Source organism: Cyprinus carpio, chromosome B22 (genome assembly GCF_018340385.1).
Source record: "Cyprinus carpio isolate SPL01 chromosome B22, ASM1834038v1, whole genome shotgun sequence".
NCBI classification, from domain to species: Eukaryota; Metazoa; Chordata; class Actinopteri; order Cypriniformes; family Cyprinidae; genus Cyprinus; species Cyprinus carpio.
Window position 1 is genome coordinate 25,567,686 of NC_056618.1, and position 26,041 is coordinate 25,593,726.

General features: G+C 35.3%; 1 protein-coding gene across 1 annotated transcript in view; it reads right to left on the bottom strand.

Annotated features, from left to right (window-relative positions):
- Positions 1-661: 661 nt before the first annotated feature.
- The window catches only part of tle5 (TLE family member 5, transcriptional modulator), a 30,225-nt gene continuing 4,845 nt past the window's right edge, over positions 662-26,041 (bottom strand). Inside the window, exons 2-7 of the mRNA XM_042749555.1 lie at positions 13,536-13,624; positions 9,097-9,160; positions 5,436-5,507; positions 3,091-3,231; positions 2,732-2,806; positions 662-1,736 (exon numbers count right to left, since the gene is read on the bottom strand). Of these exons, the coding sequence (XP_042605489.1) occupies positions 1,506-1,736; positions 2,732-2,806; positions 3,091-3,231; positions 5,436-5,507; positions 9,097-9,160; positions 13,536-13,624 (672 nt within the window). The 3' untranslated portion in view covers positions 662-1,505. The remainder of the gene's footprint in view (positions 1,737-2,731; positions 2,807-3,090; positions 3,232-5,435; positions 5,508-9,096; positions 9,161-13,535; positions 13,625-26,041) is intronic.

A 26,041-nucleotide genomic window follows, 5' to 3' on the forward strand; every position in this document is an offset into this window, starting at 1 on the left:
ACAGCACAACAGCTTCCAAACACATTAGAAATATAGATATACAGTACATTGAAGGGCCTAGTACAAATGTTCTTTCTTCTTTCAGTACCGCTCATCAAGCAGTTTAAAAGGATAGTTCACTCTAAAATGTAAATACCGACAACCTTAAACAACACACAAGACACTAAAAAAAAAATATGACTGACTTACTTATGTGAATCACAAAGAGAGACATTTTGAGGAATGTCCAAGCCACTCTTTTCCATACAATAAAAGTGAATGGTGACTACAACTATCAAGCAAAATTTCCAGTAAATAATAATTGAAATCTCTTATGTTTTTCTCACAAACAACTTCAGAACACTTGGAATATAGTACATGAGGGCATATGGATTAGTTTTGTGAGGCTTTTATGGTGATCTTTGTTCTTTACTGTTTGGACTCCATTCACTTTTTATTGTATGGAAATGAGCAGCATGAACATTCTTCAAAACGTTTCTTTTTATGCTCCACACAAGAAATTAAGTCAAACAGGTATGGACTGACATAAGGATCATTTACTCATCCTAAGGTCATTCCAAACCCTTATGACTTTCAACTTTCTTCTTTTCCATACAATTCTTTTCACACAAACAGCTTCAGAACATTTGGAATATAATACATGAAGGACTAGGATCATATGGACTAGTTTTTGATTACAAGTGTTCTGAAGCCATTGAATGAGAAACTTAAGAAATTTTATACACTCATTAAAAATTTTGCTTGATGGCTGTGGTAACCATTCACTTTTATGATACGGAAAGGAGCAGCATGAACCTTCTTCAAAATATCTCTGGGATGTCTTTATCTTCATCTTTGGGATGATATAAAAATGAAACAAATCCTCATTTTAACTTGAACTGTCCCTATAAGGTAGGATAGATGCAACAGCCATGACTTCGAACAATAACACCAATCCTTTAAACCCTAAATGGATTATGCCGCGGCTAAGTTTTTAGATTCAAAGTTGCTTTTAGTCTCAGAGTTACTGCCTGGGGCCAAAGTGCTTTTGACTCAGTTATTGTAGATTGTAGCTTTAAAAGGTGAAAGATTTTAAGAGGAAGAGCGTGAGCGGGAAAAAAAAAAAAACAAAGAGGAATTATTACTGAAGGGTCGATGGTCCATTAACGGTCGCACCATTTTGTAGACCATTTCCACAACGAGCATAAGAAATATACAATATATATATATATAGATATATACATACACGCAGGCAAGAAATAGTGTAAATAAAATAAAATCAACCATCCGTAACACAATAAAAAGTTGGATTGGTATAAATACATATAGAGAGCTGGTGGAATGAACCAGAAGGAATGACATTAGGCATGTGAACACAGTAGCAATTTAGAGGGTAGATAGAAAGATGCAAGGAGACTGGAAAACGAAGGAAAATAAAAAGGGGAAAAAACAGGGGAACAAGTGCCTCTGCTCTTTACGTGGAGCTCTGGAGGATGATCGGATGAAGGAACAGGTTTGGCGGGCGACTAGTCGGACTTGTCTCCATCTTCCTCGCGGTGGCTGTCGGAGGTCTCGCGTGTGCTCTTATCCTCCTTGGCCAGCTGGGCCTGAGAGGCCAGGATGCTGGAGAGGGAGAAGAGGCCGGAGCTGGAGGTGACGGCGGGAAGGCCGGCCGGTTGGCTGAGGCCGAGAGGGAGAGGGGTCATGGGCAACGCCAGGCCCTGCAGCTGAGAAAGCTGGTGAGCCTGGAGCTGCTGCTACAGAACACACACATACAGTGTTGTTACCTACATAATTTATTAGTTAATAGTAACTTTCGGTTACACTTTATTTTCAGGTGCCCTTGTAACAGTGTTAAGTACAGAGTAATGTTAATTAACTTCATGCACTTACTATATGGTTAGGCTTTGGCTTAGGGTTACTTGCATGTAATTATGCATAATTTATTGTTTGTTATCATAATAGTAAGTACATGTAACGTGTAAGAAGGACACCTTAAAATAAAGTGTTAACTTTCTTAGTTTACTTTACATTACTACAAAACAGTTTCAGCTCTAAAGTATGACTGGATAAACAATGAATGAAGCTGCAAACTTGCGAATTCTAGATTAATGAATCAAATCTATACACATTCAAAAAAGTTTTTTTTTTAATAAAATTAATAAACAATAAATATAAGTATTAATTTATGATGAGTAAATTAGTTATACAAGTATTAATTAAATTTAAAATGACAATACAGACTTTCATATTACGAAATTTCCGTCTAGTCTAGTGGCTGCTGAAAATTCAGCTTTGCCATCACAGGAATTAATTACATTTTAAAATATATTAAAATGTAAAATGGCTCACTATATAACTGACCCCAAACATTTGAATGGCAGTGAATATATCTGACTTATGTTACTAAGTGGAATAACTGTTTACCGTGATTATTTTTATTAATATTAATAAATGTAGTAATTTATTGAACATTGGTACTTTTTGAATTACACTGGTGCTATTTAATAAAAGCTGTTATTTGATAAAGAAAATAGCATTTTCTATTGTATTTAATTACAGTCTATGGATGCAATAATTACCATTAAACAATCCCTACAACAACAATGCACAAAAAGTATTAATAATGTATTTCTTTATAGATATTCAGACTGCAAACAAACAAAACAAATCCATCACCATAAACACACACAAACACATAAACCTGTGTGTGCCCACATGAGCCACACTCACTCACAGAGAGACAGTTTACCCGTATGATGGAGTTCATCTCTGGTGGGGTGACCTGTTTGGCTCTCTCTATCGCCCCCAGAACCTGCTGCTGGTGCTGAAAAAGACGCACAGACACACACACAGACACACACAAAAATAAATATCACATCACATCTTGTACAGTATGTTCCCACACTCATATTACTATCATTATGCAAACATAATCATGCAATTACACTATAAATACCCACTCTCCAAAATAATGAACTGAACCCATAGATTTAATAGTGAAATCTTTACATCCCTAGCCTGTTCACATCAGACTATCTGCGAGCATTTAAGACGAGGCGTAATGCTATAAACTACATGTTGAGGTAACGCTGCTATCTCTCGCTGTACCTCTTGAGACAGGTAAGGCAAGAATAAACAAAAAAACACATACAAACACACAAACATCTCTTCAGCAAACTCCACCCATAAAAACACACACACAAACCCCCACATCAGCTCAGCCAAAAAATTACAAACAGTCCTCTGCTGCTGCAAAAATATAAACAGACCTACTTGTCTAAGTACATAATTGGACAACAAATAATCTAATAATAATAAATTCTAAAAAATAAAAGCTTGTTATATATAAAAACATACACACTTTATTTATATAAAAAATACACACACACATATTTATGTTTTAAAGTAAAGATATTTTAACAAATTAACATTTAGTGACAATGAAAAGGACAAAGATATGAAGAGAAAGCTCATATCAGGAAAACATGATTGTTCCGAGTCCTAAAAAATGCCTGCAAGAACTTGAGAGAAAAAAAAAAACTAACAAAAACAAATGGAGAAAAACATGCAGTGGGACAAAGAGAGAGGCAACAATAACCCTGTTTCAATAGCCTGCCATGCTGACACTTCATACAGCATACAGGAGAGAGAGCGAGAGCGAGAGAGCGAGAGAGAGAGAGAAATGACTGCATACCAAGCACTGGCATGCTTTATTCTTTGCATTCATGCCCTGTATTTCTGTCTCGCACACACTCTTCCGTGCCTGACTGACTTTTTTAAAACATATTTCACCTGTGTCACATAAAGGGACTGATGAATTGTGCTCATGAGACTGGCTGCAGCAGCGGCAATGGTGCGTGCCTAGATTTCCACGTGCAGTCTGTCAGTCTAGCTAACTGTCTGCCATATACAGAAAAAACTATTGGTGCATAAAACATTTTGTGGAACATGAAGCAATTTCAATCACTGCATCATTCAAATATACTTATTTGTGTTTATATTAGGGCTGCACGATGTGTCATTTAAGCATTATATATAAATGGCATATTTGTATACACACACACACACATATATATGATGTGTGCATATAGTAGTACAGTAGAATAAGAACAGTAATACTGTTATATATTACAATTTAAAATAAGTGTTTTGTATTTTTCTGTTATAATATAATTTATTTATTTATATTAAGTGGAATATTGATCATCATTATAGTTTTGTGGAATGCTGCTAAAAAAAAATCATCATAAACATTTTAACACAATATAACAAATAAAAAAAAAATTTATTATTTATTTAGTAAAGCTTCTGAATCATTTTAACACATTATTACTAATTAAAGATATATGGGACTATATACTATATTTTTCCAAGATTCTTTGATGAATATATATATTTTTTATATAGTTTTTATTTTTATTTATTTAAAAATATATAAAAAGTGATAGGCCAAGCAAAAAGACAAAACAGGTGAAAAAATGTTATTTCCTAAGGACTATATCTATCTATCTATCTATCTATCTATCTATCTATCTATATTTACATTTAGCAGACGCTTTTATACAAAGCAACTTACATATGAGGAGAATAGAAGCAATCAAAATCAACAAAAGAGCAATGATATACAAGCGCTATAACAAGTCTCAGTTAGCGTTAAGCAGTACATGAAGCAAGTTTTTTTTATTATATAATAAATAAAAAGAAAACCGATAGAATAGAAAAAGAACAGCACAAGCTAGTGTTAGAGGCCTTTTTGCTTTTGTTAACTGTATAATAATTAAAAAGAAAATAAATAGAATACAAAAAGAATAGAGAAGCTAGTGATAGTTTATTTATTTATTTATTTTTATTTGAGAAAACAAGCAGTTAGTAAATGAATAGAGTGCAAGTCTAAAAGTTTTTTTTGTATAGTAAAGAATTAGAAAAGAGAGTGCTAGAGTTAGAGGGTCAAATAAAGATGGAAGAGGTGTTTTTTAGCTGATTCTTGAAGATGGTATATATATATATATATATATATATATATATATATATATATATATATATATATATATATATATATATATATATATATATACCATCTTCAAGAATCAGCTAAGAATCAGCTTATATATATATATATATATATATATATATATATATATATATATATAATATTATATATATATATATATATATATATATATATATATATATATATATATATATATATATAATAAAATCATATTTTAGTGTTTCAAATCAATCAAATATCTCAGCTATCATGGCCTAGAAAGTGTAGTCAAAAAGCTAGCCATGAATAAATCAATTTTCATGAATTGTTAAGGCATAGTTTGGTACCACACTGACACTTCTGCGTATAGTCAGTCTCAACTGAAGCACCAGCATTCAATAATGTTGAGCAAAAGCAATGAAGATGGAAATGTGAGCATATAAACTGCCTCTCAGGGATGTGCGTAATTCGTCAGATTAGATGAACTCACCTGCTTGTGCATTTCGATGTTCAGACCATAGGACATCTCATAGTACTGTAAAAAAAAAATAAAGCAAGTCAGACATGAACACGCTGCATTACAGCTCTAATACACAGAACTGAACATCTAGGACCTCAGCGTAACATGTGCGGGAGTACTGGTGCATAGTACGTGCTAAAGTGTTAGCCTCACTCATCATCCACACGTCCACGCGCAGCTCAACACAACCTCAGCCGCTAAACAAGAGCAGAGAGCATCAGTGATGGAGCCAGAGTTGGATCAGGGTCGGCTCTGCCAAGCAGCAGTAGGTCCCTAAAGCAATTACCACCCACGCAAAGCGGACGCCCACCCTCCCCATCTTCCAGCGGGTGCGGACAGAGCAAGGGAACCCGATAGGCTATTAGAGGGAGGGAGGGCGCTCTGGCTGATGCGCGTGAGAGCAACGCCGCACAGATTAAATGAGATTAAGCCGCTCGACGGATCAATTAGAGGCGGAATATCAGACGGCAACACGAGGCTCGGGCCAGAGACAACACAGTTAGAACAGAGGGGAGGGAATATCACCGGGGGGATGGAGGAGAAGAGAGAGCAGAGTATATGGACAAAAGAAAGAATGGCAGACAAGGTAGAAAAGGAAGGGATGGGGGTGGAAGACTAGGGAGGAGATTAAGTCAGATCATACAAAATTTATCCATAAAAAAAACGACCAAAGGCAAACTGATAGATTTTTGAGGCAAATGGATTTTGAATGCAGCTACTTAAAAAATGTACTTGCATTCTAGAAAAATAAGTTCATAGTTATTACGCAGTTACACATTTACTGAAGTTAAATATTTATTGAAGTAAATGAATAAACAAAAAAACAAGCAAATAAAATAACATTATAATATTTTATAATGTCATATTATATTTATATTATATATAAAATTATATATAAAAACTAAGTTGTTTGTAAACAAATAAATCAAATAAACAATAACATAAAAAAGCCACCAAATTGTAAAATAATATAATACAATATAATATAACATAATAAGAACTGCCAAATAAATTAAAAAAAATAAATATATAACAATGTAATAATAATAATAATCTCAAAGTTGTTAATAAAAAAATTAAATAAAGCTGAAATATAATACCACATAACAGACAATAAACTGAATAAAGCATAATATATATATAAAGATAAGATGTTTGTAAATAAATAAATAAAAAAATACATAAAAATAAATATAAAATAAGTTCCACAAAGATGTTTGTTAAAAAAAAAAAAAATGTATGTGTATGTATATGTATATGTATATATATATATATATATATATATATATATATATATATATATATATATATATATATATATATATATATACACACACACACACACACAAACACACAAACATACACAAACAAATAAAAATAAGTGCAATTTAGCAGATGCTTTTATCCAAAGCGACTTACAAATGTGGACAATAGAAGCAATCAAAACTAACGTATTGTTGCTCTTTTTTTAAGTGCAAACTAAAACAATACATTAACCAAACAAATAAAAACAAACAAACAAATAAAAAAAAAAAAAAAAAAAGAAAAACAAGTAGATAGAATATAAAAAAATAGAAAGCTAGTGTTTTTTTTTTTGTTGTTTTTATAAAAAAGAGGATAAGTAGATAAAGTGGAATTACAATAGAATAGAAAATGCTAGAGTTAGAGGGTCAAATAAAGATGGAACAGTATATATATCAAATACATTTAAATTAATCAAATAAATATAATAAAGAAAATACGACTATAAGAACTGCTACACAGGAACCACTAAACTGAGAAAAATAAATAATAACTGGCAAGTTATAAATAAATAAAATAAAGCTAAATTAACATAATATAATTGACCATTTGCAAAGGGCTTAACTGACAGATGATCTGACCAATCATAACGCCAAATCGTCATCTTGCCCAACAAACAAATCAGACAGGAGAGTAGATTAACTTTGGTGGACTTAAACTTGAAAAATAGTGTGTAGTGATGTCTATCCGCGGTTGAAATAGAATACGCTTTGATGTTCAATCATGTTTATTTCGTGCTTTAAGTAAATATGAAGAGACGATTGATTCATGTACCGCTTGAACTGAGGCAATACAGCCATCTTTCACGACGCATTACAGAGACACAGAACAGTATTTATTGTCTGAATTTCTTAAAATTTTAAAGCTGAGACCTTGTTTTATACCAGACGTAACCTGCTGTCTTGCCTGTCGGTTAGTGCTGTAGTGTATGTAGTGCACCCAAAATAATAGATTTTGTTTACATAATATATGTTTGTGTACTGTGTATATATTAAACAAACATAAATATACACACTACACACACATTATGCAAACAAAAACTTTTATTCTAGATGCGATTAATCGCGATTAATCGTTTGACAGCACTAAATATAATATAATAGGGACTTTCGCACCGGAAGAACCTTTTAATAGTTCCTAGAACTACTGCCGGACGTTCCCGCTTTTTGGTGTGTTCGCACAGGACCACAGGATCTAGGAATGTATTTAGTTCCTAGAAATCCATTTGGGGGAACCAATTTAGCTCCTACTTTGAGATTACGGTCAAAAACAGTTCTATAGGAACTATCAGTGAAGCAGTATACGCTAAATGACCAAACGCATACGAAACACCGGATACCCAGCATTTTTAAAAAGCGGTGTAAAAATATTTACTCCACGAACATGGAAAACACCGATAACAGCATTTACGTGTTGTCTGCAGCATTGTGTTCTTTTCACAGCCTCGATGATAAAACTATAAGGAGATTTAGTCAGATTTTCACACACTTTTAATTCGTAAAATGTGCATTTCCATTCTATTTCCATTATCGCGAAACCTACGACACGACACGGCACCACACACACACAACAAAAAAAGCTCCAAACATTGCGTCCTCCATTCACTGGTTGTTGATGCTTGTAAATGCAGCAAATAAAGATGTCACTCTCGGCCACTTCAGAGTTCCTGCTACTGGTGCGAATGCAACCAGGAAAACGGCGAGGGAAAAATTTGTTGTCCAGTAACATCCCTGCTGGCTAGTTCCTAGAACTACATGGTGCGAAAACGCATAACATAACATAACATAACATAACATAACATAACATAACATAACATAACATAACATAACATAACATAACATAACATAACATAACATAACATATAACATAACATAACATAACATAATACTGGAGACCAATAAAAAAATACATGCACAATAAGAACCACAAAGTTGTTTGTAAATAAGCATATATACTAAATATAGTAATCAAATATATAAAGGACCACCAATTTTTAAGTAAATAAATAAAGACAGGTAAGTAAAGAAAATATAACTTCCTTTCAGTCACAAGAGTACCAAGTGAGCCCAGCTACGCCACTGATGTCCCCTCAAAAAAATAGGTGCATGACGCCTCTGGGTGGACAGGAGGTACAGAATGGTAATAGAGCAGCAGAAAAGACAGTGCAGAGGCAGACAGAGAATAAGACAATGGAATCAGACAGGTAAGGGCTAGGTTAGTTTCTGGCGGATGTGAATATGTTCCAGCACATCTAGCCTAAGGCACGTCCCTCTGGAGGAGAGCACGTTCTGTGCAGACTTACCATGATATAATGACGTTGCATTTCTGACTTCTCACTGGCCAGCTTGTCACATTCGAGCTTCAGACTGGAGAGAGAAAAGAAAGACTGGTCAATGAAAAAAAATGTAGACACTAGACATATATTATGCAACGGAGGCCAAGGGTTCAGAATGCTTCAGACATTTTTTTAAGATTTCAGGCTTCTTCACGTTCTATTCAGTAAATAGGAAGAGGAATTTAATGTTAATAAACTGTTTATTTTAGGAAAACCATAGACACATTTCTTTATTATGTATCACATCTATAGGCTCTGTAAACAGAAAATAAGGGTCACTGATTTTTAGCCAATCAAGTAATTAGCCAATCATAAAGCCATCTGGCTGTCAATAGTTTTGCATGTTTTTTTTGTTTTGTTTTTTTGTGATGATTTTGGGCTGCACAGTTTGAAGAAAGTAAAATGCTGGACCTTAGCAAAATTGCAGAAATTGCTTACGGAACATTCGTTCTGAATAAAAGCTCAAAAAATTAAAAAAACACTAAAAAAACACACTCAATTACAATATTCGTTCTGAATAAAAGCTCAAAAAAGTAAAAGTACTGTACTAAATCAGCCTCATTTAAGAACTGATAAATTGTAACAAATAAAATAAAATAGGAAACAATTTTTTTTTCTCTCTAGGTAAATTATTTTAAAGAACATTTAATCAGTCAAATATTTGTGTGATAAAATTAATTCAATAAAATTTAAGAGAATACTGGCAATATAAATTGAGTGAAATAAAAAATATAATAATACTCAAGTACAGCAATCAAGTAAAATTTATAGTATTTTACACCCCTGTAAATCACCCAAATGAGGATCCAAAATAAGCCACATTTAAGAATTGCTAAAATAAAATAAAGTAAAATAAGAATTTACCTGGAGAAAACATTTTAATCTGTCAAATATTTGTGTGATAAATTAATTGAATAAAATTAAACAGAATATTGGCTTAATTTCTTTATATATAAAATGTACAGATATAAAATTTTATTTATACATAAAATATATTTTAGAAAAAGTGTCAGGAATGGATTTTCATACAGCGCTGACTGGAATCGAACCCGAATTTCCCATATGAGCACCAGAGCTAACCGTGCCTTCAGCATATGTGCAAACTACTAGCCTTTCAAGCCACATTATCTCTTTTGTTCCCAAAGAAAAAATAAATAAATTTGATTATGCTTTTTCAGTATGTAGGGAAATCCAAAAAGAAGTTCCATATGAAAAAAGAGCGCTGAATGGAAAAACGTCCATTGAAAACAATCAGAGAAAAAATATCTGATCTATATTTAAAAAAAAGTGCCATGACATACTAGAGGTTTTTGTTTTGTCGCCGTATGACAAGCATTCTGTCTCTTCATACCTCTCCAGTCTGCTGCTTCCACTTATCCCAAAAAAGGGAAAAAAACTGGGCTATTATGACTGTGTAACATATATTGGGGGTTGCCATGGTGACCATCCTCCCTGCTGCCAGGCTACCTGTGATTAGCCATGCAAGCCACTGATTGGCCGAGACCTCCTGAAGGTTCCAAAGATGCTCTCACAGAAAAAAAAAAAGACGCCAAAAAAAACGACACATTGATGGAGTTTTATTGCCACTTCTTTCCATCTCCAAATCGCTCCTGCTGTCATCCTTATTTTGATTTATGTATTCCCTGATCTATTTATGCATTTGTAGCAGGAAGCGACAGCTCGGCAAGGCTCTGGGGACCGCCTGCAGAACATTTCCTTTAAAAGGCTGAACGCAGCACCAAAAAAAGCCCTTGTCTTTTGAATCTCAATTGAAGTCAATGGCGGCGAATCCATGCTCTGAATACACATAGAAAAACGTAGGGCCTATTCTTCTGTGAACCAGGGTTAAATGAGGGTTTGCTCGTTGTCATGGGAATAGGGAGGGAAAGACAAGTTGCCTTAAAGACGGGACAGTAGCAGCGTCTTTGTGTCTTTAAAAGAGTCTTCCGTCTCCGTCTACAGGAGTCAAAGCATCAGACGGATCAGATCACAGTAGCCGCTCCATGTTAATCGGCAAGGGAATGAGGCACTAGGGAAGCTTGTTAGAAAAAAAAAATGCCTGCTAATAGTGAGTTTAGTCACACTGGTTTGTAGAGGACCTCCTTAAAGAAACAGTTTGAAAATGAATGTGGTTCTGAACTTGTATGGCTGTCTTTCTTCTGTGGAACACAAAATTAAAATTGATAATGTGCTGGTCTCTTTTTATAGTGTAGTCTGATTCAAGAGCAAATGACTCTTATGAACTGGTTCTTTTAAGGAATCGCACAAGAAGACTCACAAGTCTGAATCAATCTGATGATTCTGATTAACATTTGACTTAATAAATCACAAGGCATTACTTTCGGATGTTTAACTTTCTGGTTGCTCTTTTCTACTATAGTCGGATTCAAGAACACAAATTTATTGAATTACACAAAAAAACTCATGAGTTATGTGTTAGAATTAATCTGGTGATTCCTTTGCAGAATGAACTCACTGAATCGGAGTAGTAAGTGAATTATCATCTAACTCACTCACTGAATCACAAGTCATTACTTTCCTAATCTCGTAATACTCTTAATAACCTACTCTACTAAAATCAAAAACCAGAACAAATGACTCGTGAATTATGGGACATTGCAATTCCAACAAAAAAAAACAAAACAAAAAAAAACTAATTTTCAGTTTTAAAAGCAATGCTTCTATTTTTTTTTTTTTTTTTTTTTTACATTTAAAAGTCAAAATTAAAAAAATGCTACATCTAAGGCCTGGTTCACACGGGACAATTTTAAAAAAATGTCAGCCGATTTTCCAAACCTGAGAGACCCCACACACGGCGATAAAAAAAATCACGGGTCTAACAGTTTTGGTCGTACAGTGTGTGGTGTGCAGCCACACGGCAAAATCAACAAATCACACACGAAACCGATTTGACTCCCGAGCATTCCCATGTCAGACGGGAAATCTCGCAAAATCCCTCGAGATCAAACGTGACTTCAGAGTAAACAATCATGGCGGACGAATGTTGCTGATCTGTAGACACTGGATAAGTTTAGTTCATTCATTCCTGGTTTCCACGCGCTGTTTGATCCGTGAATAACGGAGAAATGTGAATGTTTCTCTCTAGATCTCGCAGCGATGTTATTACTTCTGTGGCGAATTCAAATGCTTTTTTTACTGGATCTCATTAGCGCTGTGTAGTAACAGCGTTGCATGATCACGATCGGTTCGCGCTGCACTGGTCCAAACTGATAAACAGTCCGTCAACCACACAATAAGTATCGTTACCGGACTTTCTGGTGCGCCATGCCGCCGGCTGTTTTGATTTTGTTTCCCGGTACTTCCTCACCGCCTCGTCACCTCGCTTTCTGATTGGCTACACGCCACAGTCCACAGGCTGCGTGATCGTTTGTCCTCGGGGGACACCACACACGAGAAGAAATCGGGCCAAATAAATCCAACATGTTGGATATCCCCGATTTGAGATCGGAGCGGTCCCGACGTCCTTCCGAGCAGAGAAAAAGCAGTCTTAACACACCACACACGGCAGGAACATTTGATCAGATTATTTTACGATAATCGGAGCATCCTAAGATTGTCCTAACGTGTGAACCAGCCCTAAAATAGCATCTTGAGCTTCAGTGGAAGAAAATAACATAAAACTTTAATTAAAATAAATTTAAGCCAAATATAAATAAATAAACAAATCTGACAAAAGCACATAGCAAAATTAATAAACCAACCTACAATTAAAATGAAAACTGAAAAAAGCTAATTTAATATATTAATAAATACCATAACGCTATTAGGGCAGGGAAAATTAATCGATGCATCGCAAATCGAGAAATGATTCAGCATCGATTCTGAGATTTTCTGACTGCATCGCAATTCTTTCTCGAGTCGATTCTGAGCTTAGTTTTGAACAGCAGATGGCACTGCATGCTTTAGAATCAGCCGTAATCTGCTTGTTTTTAAATCCTTACACACACTTGAACCTAAAACAATCATTCATAAAATTCGAAAAGTTTGAAGCGATTTACAAGGGTGTTCACAGTGGGCTGTTTTAACATTAATCGCGCGTCATAAAAGCATTCGGAGCCGAGATGAAATTACACGACTCAGCCGAACACACAAATGCTCTTCAGTGTTCTTATTCATGAGTGTTTGAGTGTGCAGATAAAAACTAGAGTAGAGCGACACCTGCTGTTAAAAATCTAAGCTCAGAATCAATTCCAGAGAGAATCGCGATGCAATTGGAAGATCTCAGAATCGATCCACGAATACCTAAACTGTATATAAACAATACAAAGATAATACTGCCAAAGAAAGAACAATGAGGGTGAATAAATGACAGACTGTAATTTTTAGGTGAACTATTGCTTTAATGTACTGAAAATGTATGTGTGTGTGTTTGTGTTTGTGTGTACCTGTGGTATTGTGCTTGAAGGAACTGGAACTCGTCCTTGATGCGGTCGCACGAGTCTGACGTCGTGAACTTCAGCTGCTGCGATGAAGCCTGGAACGAAAGCAATTTATGGCGGTCAATCACATTATTCAGAAAACGTGTCTCGCAGCATCAGCTGGGCATCCAGGGGACGAACCAGAGCTGCCGTTTCAATGCCAAGAACAGAAAAACCCAGCCAAAGCAGATGCGGCTTTCTTAACACAGGGAAATTTGTAATCAAGAGTGAATTCAAGTGTACTGTATACAAAAAGCAGCAAAAGAAATCTCGAAGGCTCACTGCGACATTCAAAACTCATAATTTAGAAGGCGTCTGTCATGTCTGGAGCGCCACACCACCCAAGGTTTTTGAATTACATGTATTCCACTTGCAGGTGAGCTTATTTCCCTAGTGTGGGGGCCACACCTGTAGGGAAAATGCAGATATTATTGGAACTGTTTTGCGCTTTTCAGGGTGGATTTTTCCTAGACTTGGTGATATGTTGGCGGTTTTCCCAATAAGCAACTGCCATACTCGTATTTTGATGAATGCAGGCCTTCCAGCTTTCAATGTAATTCTTGTAATGTAGAAAAAAAAAAGGAAAAAAAAAAGAAAACCCAGGAAGATCTCTGCTATTGCCAATGTTTTCCGATTCTGGCTACTGAAAATGAACAATAGAAATGTGCATTTTGGTCAATTTGACAGTAGAATTTACTTTTTCTGAGTAGAATTGGTGTTTTCTGGGTAGGATGAGGTTCAGCAATGAGCGAGCTTTTTGATCAGTCCACATAGAAATGAGTAAAATGAGCTTGAACCTTTGGTCAAAGCGAGGAGTGAATTAACAAGTAATTTATTTTATTTTTCTCCAGTAAATTTAAAAAAAAAAAAAAAAATCAAGTTTTGGTACAGACCACATTAAAGAGCATATTTTTTAGTTTTTAATTTAATATTTTGAATTGGGTTACATTTTTTAAATTTTCCATTTTAGCTTTATTTAAAGTGTTAGCAATTTCTGTTGAGTGCTTTATCAATTTTGTTTTATTTTTTGTTTTTAAATATATCTACATAGTTTTTTTTTTTAATCCATTTTCGTTTCAGTTTTACTTTTATTTACTGGCAAATTGCTGAAAAAAAGTTTGTTTTATATAAATCAACTTTTTTTTTTTTCCATAGTTTTAGGTTTGTATAATCATGCTTTTTTTTTATTCAACAATATAACATGTTAAATAAAATTTTTATTAAATACAATAATAGGGTTTAAATTAAACCCTAATAATAAAGAATTTATTATTATTATTTCCAGCTTCAAAAGATTTTAAAATTTATATATAAAAACAACAATAATAAAACATATCTTTGGCTGGTCATTACTGTTTTGGTAGCATATTTAGCATAAAATAATAATACATAATGTTAATAATAATATAATATATATTAATATGTTATTATTATTATTATTATTATTAATAATAACAATAATAATATATTAGGTTTTCATGTTGATCCTATATGGTCACATCAATAAAGAGAAGCAAAGATAACAAAAGACACACAAAAGAGAGACAAATTCGGACACATGTCATCCATCAGCATGCAGGACTTGGTTGTTTTTTTTATTGGGTGCTCTGATCTCTTCTGAACAATAAAGCAGCTGATTCATCATGTTATTTTCCAAATTGCCAACCCGTTCTTGACTCCTTTCGAGTGTTTGCGTTTTTCCGTTTCAAAAATCCAGAGCCACTCGGCAGGTGAGAGCTCGACGGATGAAATTCTCAGTACGAGCGGACCAACCTTTAACACAAACTGTGTACTTAGCCCAAGCGCTCTGTGCTCTGCTGCATATGAAAGAGAGGCTTGTGTCAACAGCGAGCACTTAGTGCCCAAACAGTCAATCTTTTTCAGACGCAGCTAACAGTAGCCCTCACATCTCTGTGTGGCTACAGGAGATACGGTTTCCTTAGGGAATGCTGGGGAACAGGGCTGACTGGGAATGTGTTTTGAGTCGACGGCTCTTGGTGGAGCGTCCGGCGACGGGGTGTTACGTACACACAATACTTGCTTTCAACAGCGGCCATGTTGACCTGCTTGCTACACCATAACGTCATCTGGACTGTTTAAGCAGGCACTGAACACTGTTAGCTGTTTGCTAAACAGAGAGAGCACTTTAAATACATTAATAAAGAAGATGTGTAAAGTTGCAAAAACTAAGGTCTCAAATCCAAAGAGATATTCTTTATAAAAGTTAAGAGTTAACCACGCCCTCTTAAAACGGCTCATTCTAACACGCCCCACGTCTATGTCACTGTGTGGGAATATTTGCATAACGCCGCCCAAATGTTCACGCAAAGAAAGGTGGCGTAACTTTTATTCTTGCTGTTGCCGCTGGCGCCATGTTGAGGAGATGTATGGAAGCAGATTAGTCTCAAATATAATTCACGCAAAAAACACGATTCACACATGCGTAGACAATTTCACATGCATGAAACCTAATTCACGTACACACAAAAAAAAATTCACGTGCGTGAAAAAAAAATATATTCACAAAAAGCAATTCACATGCGCAAAATAAAATTATATATTCATAAAATACATTTCACAAATGCAAAACACAATTTGTAGATATACAACTGTGCACAAAAACCTTTGAATGTTTAAAATGTACGAGTGCCTGAATGTACGAATCGTCATTTACTACGAATCCACTCGGATTTGTGTGTGTGTTTTTTTGAGACTTTCCTGGCAGAGCTCTCTTCCCACGAGGGTCTGTCGTACTCTTTAGCCAATCAGATGCGAGCTTAACATTCAACCAATCATATCATAAGCCACCGAGAGTGCATTCAGAAGCTCGCAGGCAATCGGGGAGACGTCAAGAGAGAAGCCCAAAGAAGCCCTGGCGTTACATTTTAAAATACTATACAAAATAATTAATCAGAATACTTACTCCTGCTCACTCACGCCAAAGAACTCCCCGCTCAAGCTCACCGTCTCTGCAAGATTAACGATGACAGTTTGCACGCACAGCTACTAGAAGATTTACATCTGTCAGACAGGTTGCTGACGTCATCAAGCTTAGTTTGAGTCTGCGCGTCAGAAACGGAAGTGCTAAAAATGGGCTTCACTTGTCTTAATTGAGTTCCAATTGGGTCGCTGTGTCCATTTCTTTTACTGTCTATGGGATTACTGATGTAAAGGCTTAATTTCCGTTCTAATTAATCCTTATTGCGCAAAAGGTGCGCAGAATCGTGCTCCTTGAATGCACTCTCAGTGGCTTATGATATGATTGGTTGAATGGTAAGCTCGCATCTGATTGGCTAAAGAGTACGACAGACCCACGTGGGAAGAGAGCTCTGCCAGGAAAGTCTCAAAAACACACACACACACAAATCCGAGTGGATTCGTAGTAAATGACGATTTGTACATTCAGACACTCCTACATTTTAAACATTCAACGGTTTTTGTGCACAGTGGTATATCTACGAATTGTGTTTTGCATTTGTGAAATGCATTTTATGAATATATAATTTTATTTTGCGCATGTGAATTGCTTTTTGTGAATATATTTTTTTTTCACGCACGTGATTTTTTTTGTGTGTACGTGAATTAGGTTTCATGCATGTGAAATTGTCTACGCATGTGTGAATCGTGTTTTTTGCGTGAATTATATTTGAGACTAATCTTCTTCCATAGAGATGCTGTGTTTCGTTGTGAAAGCGAAGCTACATTGTTTAGTCTTCCAAAAGAGGACACAACTAGAAATCAGTGGTTAAGTTGTATTTACAACACTGTTCCAGAACAGTTCAACCCAAATATTCAGACATGTGCTGTGCATTTTGTGGAGGACAAGGTCTAATTCCTCTGAGAGTAGCCTACAATGCCGGTGTCTTTTTCTATAAAGTGGGGCAATTCTAACTTTGCAAGGACAGTCTGGCGCTTCTGACACACAGCCTGTAAGTACGTTTTCATATTTAACGTTAAAGGATTTGCCACTGATGATTCAAACATGAGTTTTGAGCAGTGTAGAGTAACTGTTAGAGCTTGTTGTTTGCATCTGTTGAACTGAGGCGCAGTTACAGCGATCTGTCACTCCAGATTAAACAGCGCCAAAACTGCATTTATTGTTTGAATACTGCAATACAATGGACATAAACTGAAACCTGAGACTTTGTTTCATATTAAAAGTGCCAAGGCACAATGCTTATTGCGATTTATTGGATAGGTAGTGCACTTCAATGTTCCGTCCATTAACTGAAAACAGGCTAGACTAATTGATTCTTGAGTTTTAAGAATCGATATCGTCCCATAAAAAAAGAGAATTGATTAATATCGAGATATCGGTATTTTTTTACCCAGCCCTAGTTTACATGTGGCTGTGAGCGCAAGTGCGGCTGTGATGTCAACATTGCGGCCCTGCTCGTGAGTCACACTCACAGCCGCATGTAGACAGATCGGCTCAAAATCGGAAAGATGTGAGACTGATCGGCCGATCATGCAGAAGATCGTCCGATTCCAATCCCTGGCCGATCGAGCGGTGCATCTCTAATTATAATCAGTAATTATGTCCCCACTGGATGCAATAAATGCCTTGTTTGTAATGGGTTTTATTGGTTTTGTCTCATCGCGCTGATGTCCTGACATTTTATCCTACCCGTCATGCACACACAGCATCACAGTATGTTAAGGGGCATAACATTTCCATCACACGCTTGAGGCATTCGGCCAATCATAACACACTGAATAGCTGTCCAATCAGAACACACCTCGCTTTTCAGAACGATGAACTTTGTATGCGTGTATAATGAATGAATGAATGAATGAATGCATGAATGCTATAAAATTTCTATATTGGCCTATCAGCTAATATATTGAGACCTCTTTCTTTGTTTTTCTTTATTTCTCTCTCTCTCACATATAATTAAAGCACAAAATAAACATGAATGAACAAAAAATAGTACATAAATACATTTTAAATATAAACATGAATGAACATCAAAGCGTATTTTATTACGACTGCAGAAAGATGTCAATACACAATTTTAAGTTTAAGTCCACCGAGTTAATCTACTCTCCTCCTGTCTGATTGTTTGTCGGGCAAGATGGCGGACTTGGTGTTATGACTGCTCAGATCGGCTGTGCAAATGGTCAATTACACTAGTAAATGAACCAAATGTCATGATAATGTGTATTAACATTAGCATTCAAATAAAATTACATTTGCTAAAGAATCACAGCTTTTGATACCATTGCTGTCAGACTTTATTGCCAATTTGAAATACGTTATTGAAATATAAAATTTCACACAGGAGATTTCAGTTTGTTTCCCATTCAAATAGATATGAGCTGTACTGGTATAACCAGAAATAGCAAACATGCAACCTTTTGGTTACCAGGCCAAATCTTTAATCACCGAGCTACACCAGCCTTAATAAAGTGACTGAAACCTTCAAGGATGCAAAGCTTAGTCTAATGATTTTAAGCTTTAGAGCAAATCCCATATTCACTTAAAAAAAAACCACACACAGGCGCACTCATGCAGCACAAGAGCCAAAATATGGGACAATCCCTAATTTAACACTGCTTCTGTGCGCTTCTCCTTTGAGATGCAATTAAACCATTAAAAGGCTTTATGCGCTGGTGGGCAAATTGTGAGTCTTCTGTGGCTAAATGGGATTCATCATTCCCGTAATTTACAGTTGTGCCTCCCACCCCACAGTTTAACAGAAAAAGAAATGTTCTAGAAAATTCTTTCAACTCTAATGTTTGCAGTTTATTTTTTCCCCATCCCAAGGGATTACATACAAAAGCCCAGATGTAGTTATCTGAAGAGGAGAAGAGAGTCTTTACACTTGAATTACAGTGAATGTGGTTCGGTCAAATGCCAGCAAACCAAGAGGCACTAGGATCACTACAGCAAATCCTCAACCCCAGTCTTCCTGTATCTGATGCTATGTTTGGAATAACATACTATTACTCTATTTCTGCTGTACACTGTAGACTATGCACAGTATCCAAACAGAATACACAATGGACAATTATGGATTAGCAAAAATGTGCAGTACACAACAGTGCATGCTGTGCAAAATACTGAATCCAACAATGCAATGTACTCAGCTTGAACCCTTATTTCTTATTATTAATTATTTGATCCAACTGGGTTCCAGACTGAAGTCCTACAGATAGTGGTAGACCTTTAAATAAAAATTATTATAGTCATATTACTGTATTTTTTTTGCATCAAAAGCTCCATTTTCCAATTTAGCAGGATTTGACATATAAAACATACATTTACTGGTAAAGCATTGGCTTTGAGTTAGTTCTCAATAAATTTTCTGAAGATCTCATTCGTGGAGGTCCAGCATATTATTCATAGTTTGACCGAATGGGACCAAGGTAACCACAGGTACAATAAATACCATTCATGGATCCAAATTAGCATACACCCATGTAAATATGGATGTTAATAAAAAAAAAAAAATAAATAAAAACAACTATGCATTTACTTCTTGTTAATACAAATACCAAACTTTCAATGCACTGAAAAAAAAGTCTAAACTATAACCCCCCCCCAAACAAAACATCTAAAACAAACCAGACCAAACAAAAACACCAAAAAAACAAAACAAACAGACCAAACAATTAATTACTAAAAAAAAATAAAAAACACACCTGCCCAAACAAAAAATTGCAAAACAAATAAAAACAAGCCAGACCAAACAAACAATTACAAAACTAATAAAACAAACCAGACCAAAAGAACAACAACAAAAAAAACAAACAAACAAAAAGAAAATTACACAAATAAAACCAAACCAAATAAAAACAAAACCGTTTAAAATGTTAGGCTATCAGGTTTATATAAGGTTTGACTCACTTAAGAATCATTTGGGGTTCTGGCAAAGCTTTGTAACAGATTTCTGTGCTGAATTTCATTAAAACTGGAGCCAGAGAAAATGGCACCAAGTGACTAAAAGATGTATGGTAACAACACATTTTGTTGCACCATCATGACGTAATGTAAAAACTTGATGATTTAACAAGAACATGCATTAACAAACTTTTTCTTAAAACCCGAATCCACATTAGACAAAGTATTGTGTTTCTTCACAGTGGCAGGAGCATCATAGGGGATGGTGAAACGGAAGCCACCCTGCAAAATAATAGTGGTGGCTAATCACGTTTGGGACAGGAAGTTGATTTTGATGATTATCTCTTTGCCCAGCCTCGGCTATTGCAAACCCTCACCCCCTTTCACTTTGGGAGAAATGGTGTTATCCCACTTCCTGCTCAAATCCGTTCTCATCGAGTCATTTGAAATGGGATTATTCACGTTTTATCACTTCAGGCGCCGCACGCTCCCAAAGCTTCCTCTTGCTGGAAAGGCCAACGGTGGCAGACAAATTACGGACAAATAGCTGTCACACAGCATAAAGGATACACAACACAGCGGGTAGGGGGTAGTGAAAGCGAGGGGGTTCGAGAGAGCATGCAATGGTAACGTCAGTCAAGAAGAGAGCGTACAGCATGGTGGCTTACGATTGAAAATTAAAAGCAGGCAGGTCAAGGTGATTGCGAGATTACAGGCAGAACAGTAGTGATTGTGATTGATGCCGTGTTGGTAAAGCGCTCGGCATGGGTCAGAGACTCCGGAAGACAGCCAATTACTCCCGACCCTGTAACAAATGGCATGGCCATGGGAGGACAGCGACTGCCCACAAATAATGACCCCTTGGAAAGAACCCTGCAGACTTATGGACTTCACGTTTCACAGTTCAACTTAAATAAGGCCAGACTGGTTGATTAACATTCAGCTGATGTGTGCCAGTGTTATTTATTAACTATTAAAGTATTTAGAATTAGTTTTATTTTAATTCAAATTTTTTTAAGCTTTATTTTTATTTCAGGTTTAATTATTTAATACGTTTATTTTCATTTAAGTTCAAGTTTTTCATTTCTGCTTTGAAAAACTACACATCGAGGGAGTCCGTTGTTAGACTCACTCAAATAACTAAGACATGATTCAGCTGGACGTCACTGATCACGTTGCTCGTTGTGTGCAATAAACTAAACTCCAAAGAAAGTATTATTTACATTTTTTAAATCATTTACATTTAAATCAAATCATTTGTGACTTTGAGACATGATTTGAGGTTCAATAACTGACTCTAAGAATTGGATGTCAGTGATCACGCTGTTCATTGTTGTGCGCGACAAACTTAACGCAACAAAGAAACTTTTTTTTGTGAGTGTTTCCTTCATCAGTATTCAGCATCTTTGTTGCTTTGAGTTTGTTGGACACAATGATTTTGTATACTGGTTTGGGAATATTTTAATATTTCTTTAACATACACAACTCAAGATAACTAACAAGCACGTAAATTCATTAGTACCAGGGTTATCATAGTGTTATAACTACAACTAAAACCAAAAAAAAAATTAAATTTAACTTAAATAAAATACAAAAAAAAAAAAATCAAACAAAAAAATGTTTAGGCTACAATGGCCTAACAAAGTATGGAACATAAAAAGATAATTTGAGAAACATTTCAGTATTTTTTGTTCATGCAATGAAAGTCACTAGTGATCAAAACCGCTTAGTTATCAACAGTAGGCTATTCAAAATACATTCTATTATGTTGTGCAAAAGAAAGTGAGTCATTCAGGCTTGAAACAACATGAAGGCGAGTAAATTATGACAGAATTTCTTTATTTATTTTTTGGTGAAGATAAAGTTAATGTTTACCAGCAGGTGGCGGTAAATGTGTTTTTGAGTTGATTTGTTTAAAAGGCTGATTCATTCAGGAATTTAGTAAAGGGATCTTTCTATGGGCAACTGTATCATTTGTTCATACGATTCATTCAAAACGCGGATTCATTCAGAAACTAAATACAGCTGTGCTGCTCTGAGATGCACAACAATTTTGCTGTGGCTTTTTAGGTAATATTTTTGTTAGCAAAATTAAACAAAAACAGAAAATTGTGTTTAAAATATAGCACAATAATAACTTCTTATTCACTGAAATTTATAAAATGTATGTTCTTGACAAAAAAAAACAGCACTTGTGTGATATTGCTCTCACTGCTCATGTGATATCGCTTATCATAAGAGACAAAAACTCATACAGGGGCATATTTTGCCCCAATATCTTGAATTTCAGGGCATAATGAGGTTGTTGCCTTGCATCATATTTGTTACCAGTCAACTGTATGAAATGTAAGATGACACACAGGTCTGGGGGTGGGCCCAGTGCGTTAACGGTGTTAATTGTATTATTTTTTCATAGCTAATTAATTAAGTTAACAAGTTAAACTGACAGCCCTAATTTAAATATATATCAATGATTAGGGATGCTCATTTAAATCGGTTAACTGTTAAACGACCATATAAGAATTTTGACCGACTATTACAATCAGTTAAACGGTTTAAAAAGTTTTTTTTTTCAGTAATTTATCAAAATATCTAAAAAGGTTTGGTTTTAGAGAAAAAAAAAAACCAAGTAGCATTTCATTATTTAATTCAGAAATAGACCTAATGCAGACGCTAAATGTTTACAAACATTATAAGCAGCACTGTAAACATAGCTAGGCTTTTTTAGTTCCCCTCACTCCACAACAAATCATTTCAATTAACAGTAGGATTCAGAAAAGAACAAGAATTAAAAATATAATAAGCTACAGCTATATAAACGACAAGCCAAACGAATTCATTCAGGCTAAAACGAAACTGAAACCAACGTTAAGTCTCTCATTCAACACAAAATCAAATGTTTCCGTATGTGTGATGTATTTGAATGCCAAAATATTATTTATTATGTAGCCTACTTCACTCACTCACTTTCCAATATCCACGTAAAACAAAATGTGTTTGTCATAACATCATGGTGGTACGGTGATAACACTTAACGGCACAGATTTTACTACATAGGCCTATTTAAACTGAGCAGTGTGTTTTTCCATATGTTTGACTGACTGCATTTTATTATGATAATGAACAGGCTGCATTGTCAAGGTAGCAATGCTTAACTGTGTGTGCTCATGCGGTGCCAACAACTGCCTCAACGACTTGAGTTCTTTCCTTCTAACACTGGAAGCAATTACTCCTTTTAGCCATAAAAGATAATCGAAATTGTAAAATGTTTGCCTTTATTTGGGTACATTCACAATAAAAACAAATCTTTGTGCTTTTGTAAAATAAGCCTAAAGGAAAATAGGATGCCGCTTTCTGCTGTCTTGGTTTCCTTGCGCGCAGCACAAAAATGAACTGAAACTCTGCATACTAGCTAGCTAGCTTTATCAAGTTTTCCTCCGCTCACAGAAGTGCTGCAGGTGCGTGATGTGATATGATGACCATGTGAATCCTCATGTTCTGTTGTTTGCTGCGTTTTGCGCCTCTAAAATTAATCCCCGGAAAACAAATGTTACCATTTTTAACAGGTCACAGACACTTATCCTTTCTAATTTAATTCAATTCTAATTCTAATTCAGAATCAGAATCAGAAAGAGTTTTATTGCCAAGTATGCTTGTGCATACAAGGAATTTGTTTTAGTGACATAAGCTTCCAGTACACCACACAGACACAAAAAAACAAAATTGAAGTAAGATGCAGGGATGTACTAGGATGGAGAGGTAACAAATAAATATAAGGATATTGCACATTTTTATTGCATAAGTGGGGAACATTTAACTGTTCATGAGGTAGACTGCCTGGGGGAAGAAACTGTTCTTGTGCCTGACTGTCCTGGTATTTGTGGCTCTGAAGCGCCGGCCAGATAGCAAAAGTTCAAAGATGGGGTAACTTGGATGTGAGGGATCCAGAGTGATTTTCTGAACCCTTTTCCTCACTCTGGATGTATACAGTTCTTGAAGAATGGGCAGGGGAGCACCAATAATTCTTTCAGCAGTCCGAATTTAAAATAATCTTGTCGAAAAACAAAAAAAAAAACATAAAAGAAAATCATTATTATAATATTAAAAAAAAACATAAAAAAACAACACTGATCACTGCAAAACGACACAGTGAGCATGTGATAATTTTGCAATGAAGGCACTGAGAAGTGAACGAAGAGTGGTGATCATAGCCTTTGTTTGTGGAGGTGGAAGCGATTCAGGAATGCTTCTTTAGCCTGTTGTGTCTGTCGACAGGCAGGTCTGAGTGAGGTGCTGCCACATTAAACAGTCCCCCACCAGGCTGCTTTGTTTCAGACCGCTGCTTTACTCTGGGGCGCAGCTTTCCCACAGCGCAAGTCCATCACTGCCAGAGAATACTGATGCAGCCCGTCTGTCTCAGCGCACACACACACACACTCAGAAACATGTGTGCAACATACAAAGCCTCTAAGCCACGAGCAACTGGCAAAAAACCTGCGCTAGTAAAAATAATCCTGCGACGCAATTATCCCAGCACGCGTCCTTCACACCAAAGGCCAGGAGAAACACAAACAGTCAGACAAGCTAATTAAGCCATCCGCGCCTCGTCCTTTCACCAAGGTACAGGCCGAGCCTATTCAGAGAGGACAGCCTATTGTCAGCTGCTCTTTTGAAATGGCCAGAATTTATCATTTAATGTTAAAAAAAAAAAAAAAAAACAGGGAAATAAAGAAATTGGTATCACCTATGTGCACGTTTTTCCTTGTCCTCTCCACGTACGCTTTTTCAGTCCAGAAAGGTGTTCGAAGACCTGTTTGTGATGCTAATGAGCAGCCATTCCAACAACAACAAATAAACATTTATTTGATTCATTTCTTTAATATACCAACCACAATATAATTGAAAACAAATTGTTGATGCCCATTTATGAGCTATTTGGCACAATTTTATTGATCGAAGATTATTAGTCATCATTGTTAAAACAAGAATCACAAATACACGATTACAATAGATTTATTTATATTTTATATACTCACATTACATATATATAAAATATCATAAAAACAATTGTAGTATAAATATATAGTATGTTATACTATATACTAAATTTTATATAGCACAAATGTTTATATAGATATATAAAATAGTAAATTAAATAGTATACGTTTTTATTAAGATTTTCTTCATTAAAATTATATTTTTATGTTTTATATATATATATATATATGTGTGTGTGTGTGTGTGTGTGTGTGTGTGTGTGTGTGTGTGTAAAATTAGAAGTTAAACAATATATAAAAATACTTAGTATATAGATAAAATTGTGCTATCAAATCGATTAATTCCATCCAAATAAAGTTTGTTTACATAATATAGTTGTGTACTGTGTATGTGTATGCATATGTATATATAAATACACACACATGTATATAATTAAGAAATATTTACCTGTGTGTGAGTATGCATATTTTTTTTTTTAAATTACATATGATTTATATTATAAACATAAATATTACTAGAGCCCGACCGATATATCGGCCGATATGAGCTAATTGCATTTAAATCGGCATCGGCATTTATAACGGCCGATGAAACATAAAAAAACAGAGTCTCATGCTTCACTCATGTTATG